Genomic DNA, 26,453 nt, shown 5'->3' on the forward strand with positions numbered 1-26,453 from the left:
TGTTATTGCTGGTGTATAGAAATGTTACAGGTTTTTATATATTCATCTCAATATTATCCTTTTCAAACCTTTCCCTGGTCTGGGGAGCTGGAGATTTTATGTTAAACTTGGTATCTGTTCTTAAAAGGATCAATGACATTTCCTCTGGCTACTTTTTTTTAATGCCACAGTACATATGTGAGGGTCAAAGTTTCTAAAATGACGGCCAGGGCAAGGTCCGAAAAGTATTTATCACAAGGTGTATTTGCTAAATGTGTTCACTTGCAACAATGATTTGGATTAGATCCACTTGTGTTCTGTCTTTCATCTTGTTTTGTGCCCACATAGCAGCTGTATCTGTAAGTAGAGTTCTTCGGTTATGAGTGTTCAGAAATATTAATTCTGGTATATGTTATCCATTTTCTGTATATTTCTTTCTTCCAGATTAAACATCTCTCCAAAGGAAATGGTAAGAATCAATTGAAGTGCATAGAGAGTGTGTCTGAACTTTCTTTTGTTCAACAAGATTAATAAGAATTTTTCCCTACTTTTAACAGTGCATGATGAAGATTTTGATGAACAGAGGGATATTTCAGAAATCAATTTTGGTGGGTATAATTTCTGCATTATTAATGCCTTGAAATAATTTTAAATCTTATGATACAATTGCTGAACAGCTCTTATCTCCATGATAGAGTATTGGGTAACTTTAGGGGAGAAATGTCTATTGGTGTTTCATTGGAATTTGCTACGTTTCTGAAAAATGGAAATGAGAGACCACATTTTCTAGAGAAACTAGTGAGTGCTCCATGGATTTAGAAACATATAACATGATTTTTGTTTACAAAAATTTCAGTGTTCCTGTCTTTATTTTGAAAAAAGGAAAGAAAAGTAGATGATTATTCTGCTTGATATATATATATATATATATATATATATATATATATATATATATATTTGTATGTACCTGTAATATATGCCTAGGGCTATATTTAGTGGGGGGGGGGAACCCAGCCCCTCTACTGGTGTGTCATATTCATTAACCCCTGTTTGCTTAGGATTTAGAGAAGAGTGTAAAGGTATTCCATTTCAACATCTTGGCTACAAACATTTTTATTGAAGGACTCCAGCAATCTGGTCCGTTACCAAGAGGAGAGAGAAGCTTTTCTCTCTCTTGTTCTGTTTGTAAAATGAAGGAGAAGCCCTTTACATTCTGGGTATGTTTGGTTAGGATTGGTGGGAAACAGATATTCACGATCCTAAATACCTTATCAAGAGCTTTCCTATCCGATTGCCAAATCCTGTAATAGAGTAAGCGCTAATTTTCATTTTGCAAGAAGGGACAGGAAGCTCCTTGTGGTGGAGGTGATCTGCCCAGATCACAGATGGCAATGATGGGGCTCACCTTCAGTTCTTCTAACTCAACCCAGTGCTATTTGCAGACTACAAAACTGGAAAAACCCAGAGCTAAAGGTCGAATTTCCGTGGCTTTGTCCCATTTACAGGAAAGGGAGGCTAGTTGACATATAATTGGAAAAGCTTGAAATAGTTTTAAAGAAATAGTTTGGTAAGGTAAATGGGTGAACGGGTCCCAAGACTTCAGAGCCAGGCATGAAATCATCTCTCTTTAGTCAGGCGATCAAGGTGTAAGTACCTGAGAGGATCGGCTGTATTTTAAAACAGGGCTGGCACTAGAGTTAGAGTTTTTTCCTTATCACATCCTTATTTTTCTAGACAAGATCATTCTTTTATCTTAGAGCCATTGTTTTCATCTCCACCACCCGCTCTGAGCTGTGTGACTCCAATGAAGAAATTTTACCATGTGGGTTTTTTCTCTCTTTAGGTCATTCCAACCAAGCTGCTAGGATTGTTAGGGTTAGCTACATAGCCAGATCCTACATCACAAAAACTGTTCGGGAGAAACCACACACTGGAAATTGTTACCTTTTTACCTATCTTGTCTCCATGCCTCACAATTTAACCTTTCTATCCCAAGATTTGCTTTTTTTCAGACTTTTCATTTCACTTAAAGAAATTCCCCCTGTCTGGATCAGTAGGCTCAGATCCTCAGAGCTGCCCCAACTCTTATCTGTCTCCCAAGATGCACACCATCTATCAGCAAATGCTTTTAGATCTACCATCAAATTATATCACGAGTTGTGACTTTTGAGCACTTTCCCTTTTCTTGTCTTGGTCTAAGGCATCTGGGTCTGGCCAGGTTCTTGCTGTGGCCTCATAACTGTTCTTGCCTTCCTGCCCTCGCCCTGCACAAGGCTCTTCCTGCCAAAGTAGACAGAGCTCTCCTTCTGATATGATTCGGGCCATGTCACTTCTCTTATCCAATCTTCCAATCTTCCAACACTGACCAGTGCTGGTTGACATCTTGTCCAACACAGAATAAAGCCCCTGGAACCTTGATTCCCCAAATGTGTTCTGCAGGTCAGTATCACTTGAACCACCTAAGAGCTTTCCTAGAAATGCGGCATCTTGGGTCTCACCCCCACCTCCCTTTTTACAGACCCCAGATGATTCCCTGCACATTAGAGTTTGAGAAGAGCTGAACTTAGCCAGCCATCTGATCTCTCTTTTTTTTTTTTTTCTACTTTTTTCCCTTAATTACTTGGATTTTCCAGCCACCCTGACCTCATAGCTATTCCTCTACAAAGGTGGTTCTCAGTGTGTGGTCCCCCAGCCAGAAGCATTAGCATCGCCAGAGAACTTATTAGAAAATTCTCGGGCCAGAAGCATTAGCATCTCCAGAGAACTTATTAGAAATGAAAATTCTGAAAATTCTCGGGCCCTGCCCCAGACTTGCCCACTGAGAAGCCCTGAGGGTAGGCTCCACCATCTGTGTTTAAGAAGCCCTCAGGGGATTCTCAGGCTAAAGTTTGGAAAGCTGCTCTGAGACATCAAGGCTTTCCTCATTTCTATTTGCTGTTGCCTTTGCCCTCAATACTCTTCCTTTATTCCCCATTCCATCAGATTTCTGCTTAAATGCCACCTTCTCAGGGAGGCCTCCCCTGACCACCCTCTATAAAATGTGAACCCTCCCCTGCCTCAACACTTTCCCCCTGTTGTTCTTTTTTTCTTTTATTGCTCTTTTCACCATCTGCTACTCAAGTTCATTTATTTGTGTGTCTCTCCTCCCTCCCCAGTCAAGAATATCACCTCCTTGAAGGCTTTGTTTTATTCCGTTACATCCCCAGCAGGTAGAACAAAGTCTAGGACACATTAGGCACTTAATAAGTATATGCTGCACGAGCAACTTGGGTAGTGAATCTCCTGAGGCTTTTTTTTTTTTTTTAAAAACTTTTATTTTTTATTTTTTTAATTTTTTTTTTTAACGTTTATTTATTTTTGGGACAGAGAGAGACAGAGCATGAACAGGGGAGGGGCAGAGAGAGAGGGAGACACAGAATCTGAAACGGGTTCCAGGCTCTGAGCCATCAGCCCAGAGCCCGACGCGGGGCTCGAACTCACAGATTGCGAGATCATGACCTAAGCTGAAGTCGGACGCTTAACCGACTGAGCCACCCAGGCGCCCCCTGAGGCTTCTTTTTAAGGGATATGTGCTTCTTTGAGAATTCCTCCCCCCAACTGCTCTACTCTCTCACACCTCCATGACCTCATCTATGCTGACCAGCCTGGGCGCCAAGGTCTGAATGGGTTTGTTCATATCACTCTGGAAGAGTCCAGCTCTCACCTGCATCCCTAATCCAAACCAGGTGTCAGGAAATGTATGCTTTTGTTCATGACATGCCTAAGACAGAGAGGGGATAGATCAGCACATACTACCCCTATCAAAAAGGCAATTCTACGCCAATGAGGCAGTCGTGTCATTGCTATTTGTTTTTGTTTAATTGTGCTGTGATTGTATACATAGGTTAGGCTTATGGAGGTTAGGAAATGTGTGCATGGAGGGGCACCTGGGTGGCTCAGTTGGTTGAGTGTCTGACTCTTGACTTCAGCTCAGGTCGCGATCTTGCAGGTCATGGGTTCAAGCCCTGCACTGGTCTCTGTGCTGATGGTGTGGTCCTGCTTGGAATTTCCTCTCTCTCCCTCTCTTTCTGTCCCTCATACACACTCTCTCTCTCAAGATAAATAAATAAACTAAAAAAAAAAAAAAGAGATGTGTGCATGGGGCAAGGGATGATACAAGGGTAGCCTTAGTCATTAGGAAGTGAAACCACAGCTTCTCCTAATACCTACAACCCCAGGGGTGTCCTTTATCATGAATGAGCCATCAGCTTTGTCACATGGGACCTCTGTTACCATGTGAGGCTATGGTGATAATTCTCTAGCTTGGTTTCCCAGCTGTAAATCAGGAACTGTTCTCACAATGATATAATCTACCGACCCTGTTTGAAGTCCTTTGTGTTTTACAGGGGAGGCTGCTTATCAAATATGAGTGTTATGATAAGAAGAGACATTCTTTTACGTGCTCATAATTTTCCCCACAAGGGTCTTCCCTTTTAAGAATCCTATTTTCAGAAACACAGTGAGGCCAGACTCAAAGAATACCATCAGGGAGAAATTTTATTGTGCTAAGCTCCTGATAGATATTTGGAGATACAGTTTGAGTGGATTTATCCATATTTGCCTGGCCTTTATTGCAAGGGCATTATCTTGAGTTTGGCTTTGGAGAGTATCATTGTTTATTCATGGGGCAGAGAAAAATCAACCCATTTACCTACAGTCATGAGGAAGGATGGAACAATAGCAGAGAGTGCCCTGAAAAGGAAGTCAGGAGTTCTCAAGCTCCCTCAACTGTTGACCACCTAGTGCCTTACTTCCTGTCTCAAGATTCCCTTGTGCCCTCCTCAAGTATGAGAGATTTGGAGTCAATGATCAAAAAGATGCCTTCTAATTCATTGCTTACTTTTAAGATTCTTGGACCAGGTTTCTTTTTCCAAAATGAGACCAAGGATGTGATAAGACATGATATTTATGGGTTGTTTACATTTACTCAATTAGAGGAAATTTTGCCTATTTCAAAGTGACTTTTATCACATGAAGACGAACACTGGAAGATTTACAATGGAAAAGATTAATTTTATTATGAGAAATGCCTTTTAGTAATGCTCATTCAAATATGTATATTTTTAAATCTGCATCTAGCTGAAGGCTTGGACCTCTTTCAAGGGGACATCCTCCTAAGGGTGAGTACCTGTTAAGGACATAATGACGATCCTCAGTACTGGCTGTTTTTTATGACTGGGAGCCTCTGCTGTGTCCAGCCCTGGCATGGGCACTGTGGAGGACATGAAAGAATCTAATCTATCATCTGTACCCACAGGGGCTTCAACTGTGGTCGATGATGACAAAAACAGATGAAAAATAAGTAAACAGTACAAAGAGTCTATAATTACCATATTACATGTTCACTTATTTTTCCCAGTAAGTGAATGAGAGAAGGAAATGCACCAATATACATATCTATTTTTGAGAGACAGAGACAGAACACAAGCAGGGGAGGGGCAGAGAGAGAGAAAGAGACACAGAATCCGAAGCAGGCTCAGGCTCTGAGCTGTCAGCACAGAGCCCAACACGGGGCTTGAACTCACAAGCCGTGAGATCATGACCTGAGCCAAAGTTGTATGCTTAACCGACTGAGCCACCCAGGTGCCCCAATGCACCAATATGCTTAAAGTGACTATCTCAACTTTTAGAAATTGTAGGTCTTTTAAATTTTGTCCTCAATAATTTCTCTGAAGTTTCCAAATTGTCTGTAATGAACTTCAATCACTTTGGTCATCAGAAGACAAATGTGATTAAGTTGTTTGAATTGTATGACAGGTTGTGGTGTGAAAATTTAGTGAAAGAGGAGGCCAGGGGGGCCTCAAGGATTGCCTTCCTGGTCATCTTTGCCTTGTTTCCACAGAACTCCAGAAATGGCCTGAGAGACCCTAACACCAGATGGAAGTTCCCCATCCCTTACATTCTGGCTGACAATTTGGGTAATATTAATTGTTTTAATTAGACACTTTGGGTTTTACTCTTCTCCCTCCCCACTCCTCCTGTTCATCAGCTTCAGATTGGGAGTAACACCATTGCATATGAGGGGTTCCAAGTCCTGATGGTTCTTTATTCCATGGAACGGAATGTATAACTTTATACTGACACCAGGGCAGCTTAACTGGTTGGAGATACGAGAGGTAATTTTAAAAATTACAGAATATCAAATAACAATTTAAAAATGCATAACACATTACATGTTAATAAAACCAAGGGCACCATGAAGAACAAAAATACAATGAAATATAATTTGGCTTCACCACAGTGAAAAACTTACACTTTATTATTTTTTTTAATTAATTTACTTTTTTTATGTTCGTGTCAGTATTTTATTTTTCTTTCTTTTTTTTGTTTAAATATGAAATTTATTGTCAAATTGGTTTCCATACAACACCCAGTGCTCATCCCTACAGGTGCCCTCCTCAATACCCATCACCTACCCTCCCCTCCCTCCCACCGCCCATCAACCCTCAGTTTGTTCTCAGTTTTTAAGAGTCTCTTAATGGTTTGCCTCCCTCTCTCTCTAACCTCTTTTTTTTTTTTCTCCTTCCCCTCCCCCATGGTCTTCTGTTAAGTTTCTCAGGATCCACATAAGAGTGAAAATATATGGTGTCTGTCTTTCTCTGTATGACTTATTTCACTTAGCATAACACTCTCCAGTTCCATCCACGTTGCTACAAAAGGCCAGATTTCATTCTTTCTCATTGTCAAGTAGTACTCCATTGTGTATATAAACCACAACTTCTTTATCCATTCATCAGTTGATGGACATTTAGGCTCTTTCCATAATTTGGCTATTGTTGAGAGTGCTGCTATAAAGATTGGGGTACAAGTGCCCCTATGCATCAGTACTCCTGTATCCCTTGGGTAAATTCCTAGCAGTGCTACTGCTGGGTCATAGGGTAGGTCTATTTTTAATTTTTTGGGGAACCTGCACACTGTTTTCCAGAGTGGCTGCACCAGTTTGCATTCCCACCAACAGTGCAAGAGGGTTCCCGTTTCTCTACATCCTCTCCAGCGTCTATAGTCTCCTGATTTGTTCATTTTAGCCACTCTGACTGGCATGAGGTGGTATCTCAGTGTGGTTTTGATTTGTATTTCCCTGATGAGGAGTGACGTTGAGCATCTTTTCGTGTGCCTGTTGGCCATCCGGATGTCTTCTTTAGAGAAGTGTCTATTCATGTTTTCTGCCCATTTCTTCACTGGATTATTTGTTTTTCTGGTGTGGAGTTTGATGAGCTCTTTATAGATTTTGGATACTAGCTCTTTGTCTGATATGTCATTTGCAAATATCTTTTCCCATTCTGTCGGTTGCCTTTTAGTTTTGTTGATTGTTTCCTTTGCAGCAGCTTTTTATCTTCATGAGGTTTGCCTTTGGGGATGTGTCAAGTAAGAAATTGCTTCAGCTGAGGTCAGAGAGGTTTTTTCCTGCTTTCTCCTCTAGGGTTTTAATGGTTCGCTGTGTCACATTCAGGTCCTTCATCCATTTTGAGTTTATTTTTGTGAATGGTGTAAGAAAATGGTCTAATTTCATTTTTCTGCATGTTGCTGTCCAGTTCTCCCAGCACCATTTGTTAAAGAGACTGTCTTTTTTCCATTGGATATTCTTTCCTGCTTTGTCAAAGATTAGTTGGCCATACATTTGTGGGTCTAGTTCTGGGGTTTCTATTCTACTCCATTGGTCTATGTGTCTGTTTTTGTGCCAATACCATGCTGTCTTGATGATTACAGCTTTGTAGTAGAGGCTAAAGTCTGGGATTGTGATGCTTCCCGCTTTAGTCTTCTTCTTCAATATTACTTTGGCTATTCACGGTCTTTTGTGGTTCCACACCAATTTTAGGATTGCTTGTTCTAGCTTCGAGAAGAATGCTGGTGCAATTTTGATTGGGATTGCATTGAATGTATATGTTGCTTTGGGTAGTATTGGCATTTTAACAATATTTATTCTTGCAATCCATGAGCATGGAATGTTTTTCCATTTTTTTGTATCTTCTTCAATTTCCTTCATAAGGTTTCTATAGTTTTCAGCATACAGAGCTTTTACATCTTTGGTTAGGTTTATTCCTAGGTATTTTATGCTTCTTGGTGCAATTGTGAATGGGATCAGTTTTTTTATTTGTCTTTCTGTTGCTTCATTATTAGTGTATAAGAATGCAACTGATTTCTGTACATTAATTTTGTATCCTGCGACTTTGCTGAATTCATGTATCAGTTCTAGCAGACTTTTTGTGGAGTCTATCGGGTTTTCCATGGGTAGTATCATGTCATTTGCAAAAAGTGAAAGCTTGACTTCATCTTTGCCAATTTCGATGCCTTTGATTTCATTTTGTTTTCTGATTGCTGATGCTAGAACTTCCAACACCATGTTAAACAACAGCGGTGAGAGTGGACATCCCTGTCGTGTTCCTGATCTCAGGGGGAAAGCTCTCAGTTTTTCCCCATTGAGGATGATATCAGCTGTGGGCTTTTCATAAATGGCTTTTATGATATTTAAGTATGTTCCTTCTATCCCGACTTTCTCAAGGGTTTTTATTAAGAAAGAATGATGAATTTTGTCAAATGCTTTTTCTGCATCGATTGACAGGATCATGTGGTTCTTATCTTTTCTTTTATTAATGTGATGTATCACATTGATTGATTTGCGAATGTTGAACCAGCCCTACAGCCCAGGAATGAATCCCACTTGATCATGGTGAATAATTCTTTTTATATGCTGTTGAATTCGATTTGCTAGTATCTCATTGAGAATTTTTGCATCCGTATTCATCAGGGATATTGGCCTGTAGTTCTCTTTTTTTTTGATACAAGAGGTAATTTTAAAAATTACAGAATATCAAATAACAATTTTAAAAATGCCCAACACATTATCATGTTAATAAAACCAAGAGCACCATAAAGAACAAAAATACAATAAAATATAATTTGGCTTCACCACAGTGAAAAATTTACACTTTAAATAATAATAGAGGTGAATCTAAATATATTGTCAGCATACTGATGTCTTCCCCTGTTGTTGCAAAACAAACACTCCATCCTTTTGAGAAATAGAAAAGTCTATATTTCACATTCTCAGAGCCCTTCCTCCTCAGAAGTAATGATTTCAATTCTTTTCTCTCTTAAGATAAAGGACTGGATAAGTTATAGTTCGCTCATTGTTAGAAATAACACTTGGGGGAAATAAATAAATATTTGAAGCCATGTGTGGACACTGCCTGACCTCAAGCAGGTAACTGACAGCTGAACAGCCACGATGATGCAATGCCTGTGCGGCCCATCTCATGGATGGGGGAAGGTCAGAGGAGAGGGGAGGCTGGGACAGGCTTGCTCTATCTTAATGGGCTGCCAGGCTACTCCCACTCTCAGGAAACATGGCTTATGTTTCAATATTTTCCACCACTGTTATTAGTGCTGATCCCTTTTCTGGAGAAGAGCTAGATATAAACAAATGCTGTTGTCCTTATTTATTTATTTATTTATTTATGGAAATTTGAGTTCTTATTCCCCCAGTGTTTGCCAGCACGTTTGCAAATTTATGGAGCACCCATATTTATTGATATGTGTTTGAAGAAACATCAACTTTTGAGAGGGGTATTTTCCCCATTACACTTTTTCTTCCTGTCTGTCGCACCTGCTCTGTCCCCCTTCCATCAAGACATGGACATGATTTTTGAATCACTATTATGTGCTGGCCACTGTGCCTTCACCTAATATTGTATTTAAGCTTCGCCATGCCTCGGTGAGGCAAAAGTCAGTGCCTCACAGACTTTAATGTGCGTAAGGCCCCCCTGAGGATCTTGTGAAATTGTAGAGTGGGTCAGGGGTGAGGTCTGAGATGCTGCACAGCTGATGCTAATGTTTTTGGTCTGCCGGCCACAGCTTGAGTAGCAAGGTCTCTTTAGCAGTAATGTAGGTAACAGATTAAAAGAGCAAGCTGGAAGACAGATGGCCTGAAATAAGGTAGCAGCAGTAAAGATACAACAGTGGTTCTTAAGTAGTATCACAGGAGAATCACCTTTAGGGTTAAAAAAAGTTCAGATGCCTGGGCCCAAACCATTGGAAAAAGCCAACTTACTAGAGTTTCACTTTTGTTTATAACTCTTTTATCGAAGTTAAAGTTACATGGATTGAAATTCACAAATCAGTGTAAAAGTCAGTGGCTTTTGATAAACGCATAAACTTATGGAACCCATGCTCCCATCACTCCAGAAATTTCCTGTATGCATTTCCAGCCAATCTCTACCCCACATCCAAAAGACACGACCATTCTTTACCTTATACGTTAGTTTTACTAATGTATACTGATTTACCGATTTACTAATGTATCCTGGTTTACCGATAATTGGAATCACACAGTATGTACTGTTTTGTATCCAGCTTCTTTTGCTCAACATGTTTTTGAAGATTTTCCATATTGTTGTGGACCAATACTTAATTCTTGTTTTACTACTCAGAAATATTCCTCAGTATTATGGCAGCTGTTTATCCCTTTTTCAGTTGATGGACATTGGGTTGTTTCACATTTGTGAAAGTCTTCTGTACAAGACTCTGATCATTGTGTACAAGTCTTTGTGGATATGTATTTTTTAATTTATCTTGGGCCAATGTCTAGAAACAGAATTGCTTGATCATATGGCAAATATATGTTTAACTTCAATAAAAATGCCAAGCAGGTTTCCGAAGTGGCTGTACCATTTTTCATTCTCACTAACGATGTAGCAGTGTTCCATTTGTTCCACATTTTCAGTAACATTGGCAATGTTTACCTTTTTAATTGTAGCCATTCTGGTGGTTGTAAAATGGACTCTCATTGTGATTTTAATTTGCATTTTCCTAACGACCAATGATATTTCCCACATTGTCATGTGCTATTGGCCGTTTGTGTATCTTTTTTTATGAAATGTCTGTTCAACTCTTACCATGATTTTTTAAAAAGTTTTATTATAGTGAATATTTTCTCCCAGTCTATGACTTGCCTTTTTTGTTTGTTTTTTTAAGCAGTGTATTGATTTATTAATCTTTTCAAAGAAGCAACTTTTGACTTGTTAATTTTCTCTTGTTTGTCTGCTTTCTATTTTGTTGCTTTTCGCTTTCTTTATTTTTTCCTTTCTTCTACTTCCTTCCAGTTTAATTTGCTCTTCTTTTTTTATTTTTTATTTATTTATTTATTTTTTTAACGTTTTATTTATTTTTGAGACAGGGAGAGACAGAGCATGAACAGGGGAGGGTCAGAGAGAGGGAGACACAGAATCTGAAACAGGCTCCAGGCTATGAGCAGTCAGCACAGAGCCCAACGCGGGGCTCAAACTCACGGACTGCGAGATCATGACCTGAGCGGAAGTCACCCGCTTAACTGACTGAGCCACCCAGGTGCCCCTGCTCTTCTTTTTTTAAAATGAAGGTGGAAATTTATATCATTGATTTTAAAACTTCATTTTTAGAATATAATATAATGCGATATATAATATGGCATCTAAATCTGTACATTTTATTGGAAACTATGCTTTTACTGTTTTTCACAAATTTTGCTATGGTTGTGTCTTTATTAAAATTTAGTTTAGATATGCGCTAATTTCTGTTGCAATTTTTTTAAATCAATGGGTCGGGGCGCCTGGGTGGCGCAGTCGGTTAAGCGTCAGACTTCAGCCAGGTCACGATCTCGCGGTCTGTGAGTTCGAGCCCCATGTCGGGCTCTGGGCTGACGGCTCAGAGCCTGGAGCCTGCTTCCGATTCTGTGTCTCCCTCTCTCTCTGCCCCTCCCCCATTCATGCTCTGTCTCTCTCTGTCTCAAAAATAAATAAACTTAAAAAAAAAATTAAAAAAAAAATCAATGGGTCAATTAGAAGTGTGCTTTTCAATTTACAAATGTCTGTAGCTCTTCTAGATATTCTATTATTAATTTCTAGTTTAATTTTGTTGAGGTCAGAGAACATATTGTATAAGATTTCAATCTTTTGAAATTTACTGAGACATGTTTTGTGGTCTACCTTTGTAACTATTCCGTGTGCACTGGAAAAGAACTTGTATTTGGCTGGTTTGGAGCATGTTATTTTATCAACGTCAAATAGGTCAAGGTGACTGTGTTGTTCAAATACTTATATCTGCATAGAGTTTTGGACTTATTGTTTTATCTGTTACTGAGAGAGAGGTGTTAAACTCTTTGACTATAATTGCGCATTTGTTTATTTCTTCTTTTTGCACTTGCGTGAAACTGCTCTTCTGTGCAAGCACATTGTCATATCATCTTGCTAAATAGACTCTTCTCATTTAGAGAAGTTTCTCTTTATGTCTGGCAATCTTCTCTGTTTTGAAGTCTACTTTGTCTAATTTAAATCTAGCTACACCAACTTTATAAAACTTACTGTTTGCACTGTGCATCTTGTGCAACTTTTTACTTCCAACCTATCAATGTTTTTATATTTAAAGTGTCTCTTTTTCAGACAGTATATATTTGGGTCTTACTTTTTTATACAGTCTATAAACCTCTGAATTTTAACTACAGTATTTGGTGTATTTATATTTAATGTAATTATTGATATAGTTTGATTTAGAACTAACAGTTATTATTTGTCTTTTATTTTTGCTTTTATTTCTTCTTGCCTTCTTTTGGTTAAATCCAAAAATTTAAAATTTCACTTGGGGCCTGTAGTGGCTTTTCAGCTCAATCCCTTTGTATTGTTTTGTGAGACTTTGCAGTAGGGATTACAATTTGTAGACCTAATATGTGACAGTATCCTTAGACTTAATATTGTGCTGTTTTGCATAAAATGTAAGCATTTTAGAACAGTATAATTTCATTTATAACCCTTTCTTTTGTGCTATTGTTGGCTTATACTTTTCAACTGTATACTGTATAAACCTCATAATACAGTGTTATCATTTTTTGCTTTAATCAGTTGTCTTTTAAAGTAATGAATGAGAAAAATTCTCTATATTTACTTTTATACTTGCTATTTCTGGCTCTGTTCATTCCTGGAGATCTGGGCTCTTAGCTGGTGTCATCTCTCTTTAGCCTAGTGAACTTTCTTTAGCATTTCTTGTAGAGCAAAACTGTTGGTGGCAAATTCTCTTCTTTCTCCAAAATCACTTCTTTTTTGCCTTAAGCTTATAGGTTTTTTCCTTCTTTCTTTAAAGTTGTAATTATTGTCCTTTTCCACATTTTATTATGAAACAACTTAAATATACAAAAAGCTAAAACCATTGTACAGTGAACACTCATATACTCATCACCTACATTATACAAACAACATTCTGCTATATTTGCTTTATCTCATCTATCCATCCTGTCCATCTTTCTAAACTTCTGTCAATACATTCTATTTTTGATACATTTCAAAGTAATTTGCAGGGACCAGTATGCTTTACCCCAAACACCTGAGCATGCATATCTTTAACTGAAATTTAATATTTATTTATAGTTCTTTTTAATGTAAGATGTACAGAGAGTAAAATGCATGAGTCTTAACTGTACAGTTCAATGGGTTTTACATATTACACTTCTATAATGTAAACATATTCATACAACTCCTATTAAGAGCACTTTTATCGGGTGCCTGGGTGGCTCAGTTGGTTAAGCCTCCGACTGTTGGCTTTGGCTCAGGTCATGACCTCCTGGTTCATAGGATTGAACCCTGTGTCAGGCTCTGCACTGGCAGCGTGAAGTCTACTTGGGATTCTCTCTGTCCCTCTCTCTCTGCTCCTCCATCCCTCTCTTTCTCTTTCTCTCTCTAAAAACAAATAAATAAACTTAAAAAAAAAAAAGAGCACTTTTATTATCCCAGAAAGTTCTCTCATGCTTTTTATAGTTCTTCTCACCCTTCCCGAAACAACTCCTTTTTTGTTGTTGTTGTTTTTGCCTGTTCTAGAATTTCATAGGAATGGAATCATATTTTACGGGGTTTTTTTTTGATTACCCAGTAAAATGTCTTTGAGATTCACCAATATTGTTGTGTTTATCAATAGTTTGTTCCTTTTTATTACTGAGTGGCATTCCATTGCGTGAACAAAGTATATCACAGCTTAAACCAATCTCCCGTTGATAGACAACAGGCATTGATTCTACGTTTGAGCTATGATGACTAAAGCTACTCTGAACATTCTTGTACATGCCTGTTTGGAATATATGCTTTCATATTCATGTCTCTGGTGTAAATATCTAAAAGTGAGGGATGCCTGGGTGACTCAGTCGGTTAAGCATCCGACTTGGCCCAGGTCATGATCTCATGGTTTGTGGGTTCGAGCCCTGCGATGCGCTCTGTGCTGAGACCTCGGAGCCTGGAGCCTGCTTTGGATTCTGTGTCCTCCTCTCTCTCTGTCCCTCCCTGCTCGCACTCTGTCTCTCTCTCAAAACTAAATAAACCTTAAAAAAATTTTTTTAAGTGAAATTGTTGGGTTATAATACAGACATAGGTTTAGCGTTGGATCTCTTTCAAAGTACTTGTACCTTTTTACAAACTTCTACAAATGAGGAATGAAAGTTCATTTACACCACTTTCCAACATTCGTTGCTGTTATTTTTTTAAATTTTAGCCATACTGGTGGACATGTAGTGGTATGTAATTGTGGTTTTAGTTTACTTATTGTCATTTTACTTTCTTTTTTATTTACTTATTGTTCATTTGTATGTCTTCCTTTGTAAAATACCTGTTTAAATAGTTTGCCCATTTAAAAGATTAGTTATTTGTCTTTCTTCTTTGAGTTGTAAGAGTGTTTTACATATTCTGGATGCAAGTCTTTCGTCAGGTATGTATTTTGCAAACATTTTGTCCCAGTTTGTGACAACTTTCATGACAACTAAGCTGTCTTGAGTACAAATATTCATATTACAGATGTCACAGAGGATAGGTAAAACTTCATGAAAATCTTTCATGTTGTTGTTATTACCTGTGTTGCTTTTTATTGTAATTTACTGTAATTTACTGATTATTCCATTGATTATTTATTTAATGACCTTGATCTAATCTTACGACATCTGAACCGTGAATCTCTAATTTGGTAGTTTATTAAATGAAATAGGGTCAGGAAACCATAAAGTAAATACTGAGTAAACTGCCAAGAACTATAAACTCTTTGAGAGAATGCACAAAAGCAAATGTACAATAAATATAATGTAACTTGATATAACATAGCTTAATTTTTAACTTAGAGCCCTACCTTCAATGAGTTGATGGGAGAAAAAAGGACACACGCTAAGTAAAACATAATCTCTGTTCCTCCAGAGTATCTTTCCTCCCCACCCCATGCTTATCTTTTGCAATGCCAGCATGTGTGCTTGTTAGGGGACAGGAAAGACATTTGATCTTTGGTCATTGGTCCTAACCTACAGTTTACCAGTAAGCATCTATTGTGCTGGCCTCTTCAGGTCCATTAGGCTTCTGCTGCTTTGGTTCCAAGTTTGGGTTATAGAAATCTTTTCCAGGGGCACCTGCGTGGCTCAGTTGGTTAAACGTCCGACTTCGGCTCAGGTCATGATCCCGCGTTCGAGTCCGGCATCAGGCTCTGTGCTGACAGCTTGGAGCCTGGAACCTGCTTCGGATTCTGTGTCTCTCTCTCTCTCTTCTCCTCCCCAACTTGTACTCTGTCTCTCTCTCTCTCTCTCTCTCCCAAAAATAAATATTAAAATTTTTTTTCTTAAAAAAAAGAAAAAAGGAAATCTTTCCCAAGGCTGTTTCCAGCGCTGTTTAGTCTTGTCATCTCTCCAGAAGCTTTGCTGGGAAGCAAGGTAAAATACCATATGCGCTTCTCATGCTCTTAGAGCCAATAAACTTCTCAAAACTCTGCTGTCTTCCTCCAGCAAGAAGGTTATCTTTTTAGACTGCAGTGAGCACCATTCTCACTGCTTCTCTACAAGATACTTTATTCACACAGAAGACAAATGGCTTGCAGTCTTCTGCTCTGCAGCGGGACTCTCCTCAGGCAATTGCACTCAGGATCTCTCTGCTTGAATGGGGAAAGGGGAAGGGAGGAAATAAGGAAGTCAGTTTATAATTTTGTTCAGCTATACATAGGAGTGTATTCTTATTTTGTAGTTATATTTACATTATATATTTAAAGTTTGCACTTAATGTTTTTAAAACAATTTTTTTAATGTTTATTTTTGAGACAGAGAGACAGAGCACAAGTGGGGGACGGTCAGAGAGGGAGACACAGAATCCTTAGCAGGCTCTAGGCTCTGAGCTATCAGCACAGACCTGGATGCGGGGCCCGAACCCACAAACCGGGAAACCATGACCTGAGCTGAAGTTGGACGCTTAACTGACTGAGCCACCCATGTGCCCCAACACTTAATGTTTACATACAGGACTAGTTTTATAGTTGTAGTTTCCAAGGAATCTACTAACTACCGAAAAATATACCCATAGACCTCTGTGGATTTCATGTGGTGGCAAGATTTTCTCTGAACCATGTTATATATATTATCTAAGGTTTAAGTAACGCTCATTGATACTTTTACTGATTTCTGCAGGGCTGAACGCCAAAGGAGCCATTCTTTACGCCTTTGAAATGTTCCGCCTCAGGTCTTGTGTGGATTTCAAGCCCTATGAAGGAGAGAGCTCATATATCATATTTCAGAAGTTTTCTGGGTAAGTATGAAATTTTACAAAGTGTGAAGCGACACATGTCTTTCAAAAGAAGAAACTGGAAAGAAACGGAAAGCAGAATCAAGTCTTGCTCTGTGAATTTTGAAACTATCGTATTTTTAATGTTCTAGATGAAGAATGAGTTGTTTGGCTATGTCTGGGCAACAGGGAGATTTATCTCAATTCTTTTCCTGGGTTTAGGTCATGTTTTAACTTGCGGAGTGTTTTTTTTTTAGGTCAGGTGTATTAAAGTATAAATTACACTCTTTTTATGGTACTGTTTTAAATTTTTTGTTTTAACGTTTATTTATTTTTGAGACAGAGAGAGATAGAGCATGAACGGGGGAGGGTCAGAGAGAGGGAGACACAGAATCGGAAACAGGCTCCAGGCTCTGAGCTGTCAGCACAGAGCCTGACGCGGGGCTCGAACTCACGGACCGCGAGATCATGACCCGAGCCGAAGTCGGCCGCTTAACTGACCGAGCCACCCAGGCGCCCCTTTATGGTACTGTTTTAAATTATAGTACTCTATTGGGTGGACCTATACATAGAAAAGTTCTATGTACAGTTTTTACTTTGTGTTTCTCCTAGGAAAGAAATGATATATCAAGAAAGAAGCTCTTCTTTCCCAGTGGTATTTATGTCAACCAACCTGGGCTAGATGCAGTGGGGAAGTCAAGCTGTCATCTGCTGTGACGGCCCCTCTGTGTCTTTCAGCACAGACACATTTCCTCATGCTGCAGTTCCCCAAACTGCCTCTAGGTGTTGCCTGGATTTGGTTGTCTCGTTCTGATGGTGGTTTTGTTAATCATGGATGGATAGGAGATGGGGAAGGAAGTTAGCATATGATTTAGCCTCTCAAGAAAAAAAAATATGCAAAAAAATAGCAGTGAAAAAAGTAAAAATTGTGGCGACCACTTAGACACGAGTTCTTTACTTACCTGAGTGCTTTTTTCCTTAGCTCGGACTTTTATTAAAACTGCAATTTATGCACACCTACCCTGGGCCGGGAAGTGTGTTAGTCTCTAGACACAAAGAAGCATGCCGCAGGGTCTTAGATCCCACAAGGTTTACAGCTGGCAGCTGGGGGTGGTGGAGAAAAACAATAGTTATATATGCTAAGGGGAGTGCCGTGGGCCATAAGAGGGCAGAAGCAGGAACTCTCACTTAGCATGTAGTGAAGCATCAGGGAAAGCCACACTGCTTGTTAAATGAAGAGGGGAGAAGGACATAGAGGCAGAAGAGAGGGAGGTACAAAATGGGGGATGGGAAGAGAGGGAGAGAAGCGGGGGGAGAAGAAGGAAGAGGAAGAGGAAGAGAAGAGAGACAAGAAAAAAGCAAACATAAACACGAATGTGTCTTACTCGGAGAACTCATGTAAGGGGCATGTAAGGGGCAGTGAGATGAGCCGTGGAGCCAGGCGATAAAACGGAAGCCTGGTAATAGACAAACCACGCGTGCGGGAGTGCCCTCTTCTGTGCGTGATTCATTATATGTTCAGTTTTCCATTTTGGAAAGATTACTCTAGCAACCGTGGATAAGGAATCGAAGTAAGGGCAAGACTGGTGGCGGGAGACCAATGAAAGAATGTCCCAATCATCCAGGACAGAAATGAAATGGACGCACACTAAAGAAGAGACAGTTGGAATAGAAAAAAGGGAATGAATTTCAAAACAATGAAAACAGGGGGACTTCTCGAAAGCTGGTGGCTAGTTGATGGGAAGGGTTAAGAAGAATGAGGAATCTAAGATTTTTGATTCAGTGACTGCCGGGTGGTTACTTCATTCACTGAGCTTGGGAGTATTGCCAGAAGAACCGCTTTCAGGGTAAGAGACTGAATGTGTTCCTGGACATACTCTGAGGTTCTTGTGGGTCATGTAAGTGGAGATAACCAATAGTGTTCCCACAGTTCCTCTTTTTGTGAAGGAAAAACATGTAAAGTACACCTTGGACCTCGCCAAGAACACGGATTTTAGAGTTTGTCTGCTTTTGACATGTTCGTTTTGTCCCTTGGCAGCCTTTGCACTTCAAGAAAGTACGGAAGCTGGGGTGCTGGGTGGCTCAGTTGGTTAATTGTCTGACTTCGGCTCAGGTCATGATCTCATGGGTTCGTGAGGTTGGGTTCTTGTGCTGACAGCTCAGAGCCTGGAGCTTGCTTCAGATTCTGTGTCTCCCTCTCTCTCTGTCCCTCCCCCACTCACACTCTGTCTCTTTCTTTCTCTCAAAAATAAACATTTTGGGGCGCCTGGGTGGCGCAGTCGGTTAAGCCTCCGACTTCAGCCAGGTCACGATCTCGCGGTCCGTGAGTTCGAGCCCCGCGTCAGGCTCCGGGCTGATGGCTCGGAGCCTGGAGCCTGTTTCCGATTCTGTGTCTCCCTCTCTCTCTGCCCCTCCCCCGTTCATGCTCTGTCTCTCTCTGTCCCAAAAATAAATAAAAAACGTTGAAAAAAAAAATTTAAAAAAAAAAAATAAATAAATAAACAAATAAACATTTAAAAAAACATTTTTTTTTAAGTACCAAAACCTTTAATTATTTATTGAAGGTTTCAGGGAAAAAAGTTCATTTTCTTAACACTTTTATTTCCATTTGTAGCTACCACGGTTTCTCTTTTTTTTTTTTTCTCTTAAAAATAAAATGAAGCTAATACCATCACTTTCCAAAAGTTCTCTTTCCCCTAGTAAAATTCTCTGGACTTCTTCTCAGTTTGTAACTCAATCCCCAAGTACTTGATGAAGGGGAAGGTCAGTTTTAAGGGATGTTCTTTCTTGTGAAATCTGAGTCTGGGAGATTCTTACTGCCTGTGGCTTAAGTTAGGGGAACGGAAAAAGGAGGAAGAATGGTGAAAAAACTGGACCAAAGGGCCCAAAAACCTTCAAGGCCCTGGTCCCCTGAAGGGGGTGGGGGAGTTAACTGGGCTCTTTCTAGAAAGACAAGGTAAAAGAGTCAGACAGGCAGAGTTGTGGCATTTTTGCAACTTACACATTTCTGTTGGGAGAGGGATGTTTAAAAACAAGGTAAATAAGTACTTCCTCTGGATTGTGGGTATTTTGCAGAGTCAACTCTAGTTTGGAATAAAATGCCACCGTCAGAGATGCAAAATGATCATGGTGATGCTTGCATAACTCAATACATTTACAAAAGAGCATTGATTGTATTCTTAAAATTGGTGAATTTCATGGTATGTAAATTATACCTTAAAAAGTTGTTGGAAGATAATTAAGGTCTATCTTTGAGTAGAAACCAAAGTCATTAGCATTTGAAGGTATATGATGTTAGCAATCTTGGTGACAACAATGGTGGGTAAGACATTGTGATTGTCATCAAAGAACTTCTAATCCATTGGTCACACTTAAAAGATGGGTGGGGCACCTGGGTGGCTCAGTTGGTTGGACTTCAGACTTCAGCTCAGCTCTTGATCTCACAGGTTCGTGAGTTCAAGCCCCCATGTAGGGCTCTGCGCGCTGACAGCTCAGAGTCTGGAGCCTGCTTCAGATTCTGTGTTTTCCTCTCTCTGCCCCTCCCCTGCTCACACTCTGTCTCTCTCTCAGAAATGGATGAACATTAAGAAAAAATTTAAAGTATGAGCAGATCTCTTATTCTGTTGAGCACTGGTTAGAGTATAGATCCTGTTCCACAACTTAAAGCAGACGAGACAATTCGTGGAAAGCTTCAGATTTGCCACTAGAGGCGGAAAGTTGGATTTATGAGAAAAGACAAAAAATAATTGGGAAAAAAAGGGGCAAGAGACTGCACCGTGATGAATTTAGAGAATCTGCCAGCAGTTGCTGAGTCTACTGCTTTCTGTGAGAAGTTATGGGTCCTTCTTCCCCCGAGTCTTTAGAACTGGTAGGCAGCCAGCCCTGTGCTTTCGTAGTGCTGCAGATTGGCCGACAGCCAAAGAAGTAGACTCGTCTCTTTAATGAGGTTCTTTTTCACGATTGTAAAATTGATATCTGCTCATTATAGGAAATTTGGAAATTCATTAAAGTACAAAGGAGAAAAATTTAAATCAACCACAGCCACGACCCAGAGACAACTTAATACTGTGGTACAGAGGGAATAGTGTTATACTGTGGAATGTCCTTTGAGTTTGTGGAGGTGAGAAAGAATGCCAACTTTTACTTTTTTCTACCTGGTGCATTATTAGGATTGATTTGCCTCTGAGTAGGTATCACACTGATAATCGACCATCACTTTTATTTTTTTTTTAATTTTATTTATTTGTTTTGAGAGAGAGAGAGAGAGAGAGAGAGAGAGAACAAGCATGGACCATTGTGGAGGGGCAGTTGGGGGGGGGGGAAGCAGAGAGAGAACCTCAAGCAGGCTCTGCATTGTCAACATGGAGCCCAATGCAGGGCTCGAACTCAGAAACCATGAGATCATGACCTGAGCTGAAATCAGGAGTTGGAAGCTTAACTGACTGAGTTACCCAGGGGCCACTGGACCACCACTTTCAAAGACTGTATGTATGTTATTCCCTGCAGGGAATGTTGCTCAGTTAACTAGTCCCCTATTTTGAACTATTAGCTTATGAGAATGCCGTTGACAATTCCTTTTTTAAAATCAAACCTAACTTCCTTCAAATTTGTGTTCTGGAACCCCATGAATTACAGCCACTTGAGAGTTCTTTAGGAGAAAATCTCCCTCTCCTCTTCTTTAAAGGTGCTGGTCTGAGGTTGGCGATCAACACGTGGGACAGAACCTTTCCATTGGCCAGGGGTGTGACTATAAGGCCATCATTGAACATGAGATTCTCCACGCTTTGGGATTTTACCATGAGCAGTCAAGAACTGACCGGGATGACTATGTGAACATCTGGTGGGATGAAATTCTTCCAGGTGTGTACAGACCCAAGGGAGTTGGGTGGGATTTACCTTGATCGCTTGTTGGGACCAACCCTGGGATGTCTAAGCCACACCGGTGTGCAGACAGAAGCTTCAGCTAGAGCACAGCAGAGGAAAAGTGTATTATTTGTTGGCCTGTTCTGTGGGTGTTGCTCATCTGATCCTAACTGACCCCAGAGAAGGGCCTTAGGGAGTGATGTGTGTTGGCTAACTCAATGCCAACTGAAAGTTCATCAGAAGCTTTTGCTTTGTTTCGGTGTTTTTGTTGAAAATCCATCTAGAATGCTATCATCCTGTCATCGTAAATTGAATTAGGCTTCCGAGGATGTCATGGCCATTTTTCTGGGTGTGAGATCTCATGTAGGTCTAGGAGTCTGCATGAAGTTTAGCTGAACAAAAGACGACTCTAATATATACTCAAGAACTTTGCTGGTGCTTTACCAAATCAATGATAGGTGTTTAAAAACAGACCAAAACAGGGGCGCCTGGGTGGCTCAGTCGGTTAAGCGGCCGACTTCGGCTCAGGTCATGATCTCGCGGTCCGTGGGTTCGAGCCCTGCGTCGGGCTCTGTGCTGACAGCTTGGAGCCTGGAGCCTGCTTCCGATTCTGTGTCTCCCTCTCTCTCTGACCCTCCCCTGTTCATGCTCTGTCTCTCCCTGTCTCAAAAATAAATAAAACATTAAAAAAAATTAAAAAACAAACAAACCAAAACAACAACAAAAATGAATTCTTTCATCTGAAATTGTCTCCCCAGTTGTGTTAACTCTGGCTGATGATCTGAGTTCTAGTTAGTCAAAATTGACTGGCCTTTCTTCCTCCTGTACCCCTCCTCCCCTTCCTTCTCCTCCTTCTTTCTTCCTAAATACCTCTCTCCTCCTGCCCCCAGCCACATTGTGCAAGGGATAATACAGTCTTATTTCACTTACTGTTATGCAGGTATGTTGTTCTAACAATTTCTGTTCTGTTCTGTAGTTTCTTTAGACTTCCTTGGCATTACCTTTCCTAATTGTTTGAGACAACTAAATGGTGCTCTTAGGTATATGAAAAACACTCTTTTATCGAACAGCTTCCCAATGTGCTGGGAAGAAAGCCAATACTGTGTTTCTGAAAACATCTAGTTTTTAATTAGGACTTAGTTCAGGAAGTGGGAAAACATCTTTTTTGGCAGCAATAGATTAATAAAACTTTCATGTATTAAAATGCCTTTACCATTACCAATCGTGGTTTTCACAAAGCAAGTAATTGTCTTATAATTATCTGTTTTATTTAGATACCAGTTTCACATATGGGTTCATATACGGCAGTGCGTCTATAATGATTCGACTTTGAGGGACTCGTCAGAACCACGATTACACATACCCCACATACACTTCCACCCATCCTACCACCCAACCACTGAGCTAAAGTAATATTTTTCTTCGCCCCTCAGTCCAATCTAGAGATATATTAGCAAGTATTCACCTGGACATGAAATAACAGATCAAGTTTAAGGCATTTGTCTCCTAGATGTAAGTGTGTTAGAACTGGGTCTGTGTAGGAGGGAAAGGAGAGTGGGGGTCATTGGTCCAGGGCACTGGTAGACTGCCTGTATTTGCCTCTAGGCTTGACTTTCTTACCTCCCTGTACATATACTTGGTTCTGCTGAACATTCAATAAAGATGCAGAGAACGTTCACATTTTTCAGTCTTGGAGAACACAACGGTTAGTGTTTTAATACCATTTTAGGCCAAATAATTTCTCTTTCTCAGAGGGAGCCAACGCATTTGACAGGGTAATTTTCAGACTGGCTCAGCTCTTGGCTGAACATGAATTACTCAACACATGTTGTTTATCTCCTCCCTATATTTTCATATTCCGTTTATCTAAATTGCTCACTATCTCTGGAGAACGGTTCTCAAATGAGACATCGAATTAATAAGACAGTAAGGGAGGGCACTATTATTGCTGAGGGTAATTTATAACTTTCATTGCGTCTCATCTTTCGTAGATGACTATCTAATTGTTCAACCTAAGAAGATAGTATACTGGCAACGTAGTTCTCTCCCCAAATCCGTCTCTGTTTCCGTCTCCGTCTCTTAAGCCAGAAGTGTGTTTTCTGGATCATTTCTCTCCCACCAAGGAAAGACCTCAATTTCTGAGGTCAAGCAGGATTCCGCAAACTACAGCTTGTGGGTCATATCCACTTGCTCTTGTAAATAAAGTTTTATGGCAACACTGCCATGCCCGTTTCTTCACCTATTTCCTATGGCTGCTTTTGTGCTACAATGACAGAGTTGAGTAGCTGTGACAGAGACCACATGGCTCCCAACATCAAAAACATTTTCTGCCCGATCCTTTACACAAGAGATTTGCTGACTGGCCTCTCTGGGGTACAAGATGGCTCCCTCTTTGAGGCTCTCAGCTGCGAGTTCCCTGAAGGCAGGACCTGGCCCATCCTACTCACTGCCAGGGGCCACCACCACTTAGCATAGCTCCTCAGATATGGATAGTAGGCACAGCAAAAATGTGTTGAATAAAATTTAAAAAATTACTCAAAACATTTATGTCGTGAAGCATTGTGAAAAGAATCCTTGAGTAGTAAAGAATGAAATGATCTATTCTAACCCGGTGATTTTAGTTAAAGTTAAGGAAAACCTATCCGGTGAATTTGAGAGTGCTTTTCTTAAGATTTCATCACAAGTCACCAGGAGATCCCAGACCAAGCCTCAGTCCTCACACTGGCTGGATGTTCTTTCTAGTTCTATCCCTTAGGGTAGGACAACCTAGGGCCAAGTGTTCTGGAAGGAGTTACTTTCCCCTTCTGTTTGGCTCATTTGTTTCTTACAGTCCTGTGCCACCTTCGAAAATGCTTTGATCCCTTTCAGGTTAAGTCTCCATGAAATCCCATGAATTGGGAGGATGAAACGTTGGTATTCTCATTTACAGTTAAAATCAAGTTTTGATCAGCAGGGTTCATCACTTTTCCAAAAGCATTTAGAGACTCCCTCCAGCACTCGCTAGACCACTTCACGTTGTGCCACTCTTCTTCAATCCTAAATGCATCCACGTTGATGTCTTCGTAAGGTAGTTAAAAACAACTGGATGGGAAACTAGAAAAGGAGAAATACATGAAGACGGGAAGTCACGATTGGGGGAGTTATGAGCCTTCTCATTCAGTTTTCCTGCCACTCCCTAAGAAGGAAATTAAAAATCTGTGAGCTTCTCATGATTGCTGCTGAAACAGTAAATTCCTGATGGCTAGTGGATTAAAGGAACATCTGATTGGTTTTCTGATCCCAGCATTTCACTCTGCAATATATATTATCTTACTTGTGTTAATCTCATAAAAATATTTTCCTTTTCTATTTTGGACGGAAAGTCAATTTTGCGCTTCCTGTTTTATTTTTCTGTCCATGAGGCCATTTCTGGAAAAGGATGTGAGCCTTGATTGACAGGATGCCCCTTTCTTGGCAGCTACTGACCTTTCCTTCTGCCCCTTGAATTGACTTTCTAACCTATGGAATTGCTGACCAGGTATAGCTTTTGGTGGATGAGGTACTTGCTTATTAGCAAGATGTATCAATCCTGAACATTTTTCTGAATTCACAAATTTCCTTTTCCTGCCGTTTGGAACACCTGCCTCTGCTTTAATGTTTTATCTTCTCATTCTTAAAACCTGATACGTATACACACACACACACACATTTATTCATTTATTTGTAAAATGAATCTTTGATGTAAATGTATACAAATATTTAATAAGTTGTATGCAAATTTATAAATTAATTATAACATGTGTTTTTATATTTATTTTTAAATATACTTTTAATTTTTATAAGTGGATATACTATTATATAATATATTAATATAATTAATATATTATTTGTTAGGGACACCTGGGTGGTTCAGTCAGTTAAGTGTCTGACTTTTTTTTTTACATTTATTTATTTTTGAGAGACAGAGTGAGACAGAGCACGAGTGGGGGAGGGGCAGAGAAAGAAGAAGAGAGAATCCTAAGCAAGATCTCAACTCAGGTCTTGATCTTAGGGTTGTGATATTCAGGCCTGTGTTGGGCTCCACTCTGGGCATGAAGCCTATTTTAAAAAAAAATATATTTGTTACTATTAATTAATAATATGTATTGATATTATGTACATTATGCTAGTATAAAATATGTTAAATATATATATTTAAATCAAATGTTCATTTTTTCTTTGTGGTCTCTGCTTAAGTATCTAGTCAAAGGGGGCACGACAGGGGAAATGATATAACTAAAAAGGACCCGTCGATGCTCTCTCTGATAGGTTTTGAGCACAACTTTAACACCTACGATGACAGCTTCATCACAGACCTCAACACGCCCTATGACTACGAGTCTTTGATGCACTACGAGCCTTTCTCATTTAACAAGAATGAAAGTGCTCCTACCATCACGGCCAAGATCCCTGAGTTTAACACCATCATTGGGCAGCGCCTGGACTTCAGTGCCACTGATTTGGAGAGGCTGAACCGAATGTATAATTGCAGTGAGTACTGCTGGGTCTGAGAAGTAGGTAATCGAACCTCAACAGAGCTTCCTCTGCTCCCCCAGTTTCCCCTATATTTCCCTTCACTATTCTTTCCTGTTCTAGTGAAGGACAGTGGACCAGCCACATAACCTTAACTTATCGCTAGATTAGAAAAAATGGTAACACCTGCCTCACAGGATGGTTATGAAAATCAATTACGTGGTTGTGTTTTGCAAAGTAAAAGTATTGGACCAATGATGTAAGAAGCTGTAATTGTCCAGCTTCTTTAGCATCCTTTTGAATGGTGCATCATTCTGTAAATCTCAAGATAGGGGACAAGCTTGGAAGTATTTTTTATCCTGCAAAATTCTTTACCCAGAGTAGTTGTTCTAGAGCAATCTACTGCTCAGAGATGGGATGTTTTCTAAAATGACTCTACTAGTCTTGAGAGACACATTCTTTAATTCTGTTCAATATGTATGTACAGAAGACTTACTACATACAAAGATCTACTAGGTACCTCCTTCTTGATCTAAAGGAGTTCTTGGT

At 39.8% G+C, this 26,453-nt stretch overlaps 1 protein-coding gene across 1 annotated transcript in view; it reads left to right on the forward strand.

The window, feature by feature from the left end:
• Positions 1-265: 265 nt before the first annotated feature.
• The window catches only part of MEP1A (meprin A subunit alpha), a 36,980-nt gene continuing 10,792 nt past the window's right edge, over positions 266-26,453 (forward strand). Inside the window, exons 1-8 of the mRNA XM_049653765.1 lie at positions 266-338; positions 424-448; positions 537-587; positions 5,098-5,138; positions 5,861-5,936; positions 16,457-16,574; positions 21,235-21,410; positions 25,701-25,922. Coding sequence (XP_049509722.1) covers positions 270-338; positions 424-448; positions 537-587; positions 5,098-5,138; positions 5,861-5,936; positions 16,457-16,574; positions 21,235-21,410; positions 25,701-25,922 — 778 coding nt within the window. The 5' untranslated portion in view covers positions 266-269. The remainder of the gene's footprint in view (positions 339-423; positions 449-536; positions 588-5,097; positions 5,139-5,860; positions 5,937-16,456; positions 16,575-21,234; positions 21,411-25,700; positions 25,923-26,453) is intronic.

The sequence above is a fragment of the Panthera uncia genome, assembly GCF_023721935.1.
Source record: "Panthera uncia isolate 11264 chromosome B2 unlocalized genomic scaffold, Puncia_PCG_1.0 HiC_scaffold_24, whole genome shotgun sequence".
In the NCBI taxonomy this organism is placed as follows: Eukaryota; Metazoa; Chordata; class Mammalia; order Carnivora; family Felidae; genus Panthera; species Panthera uncia.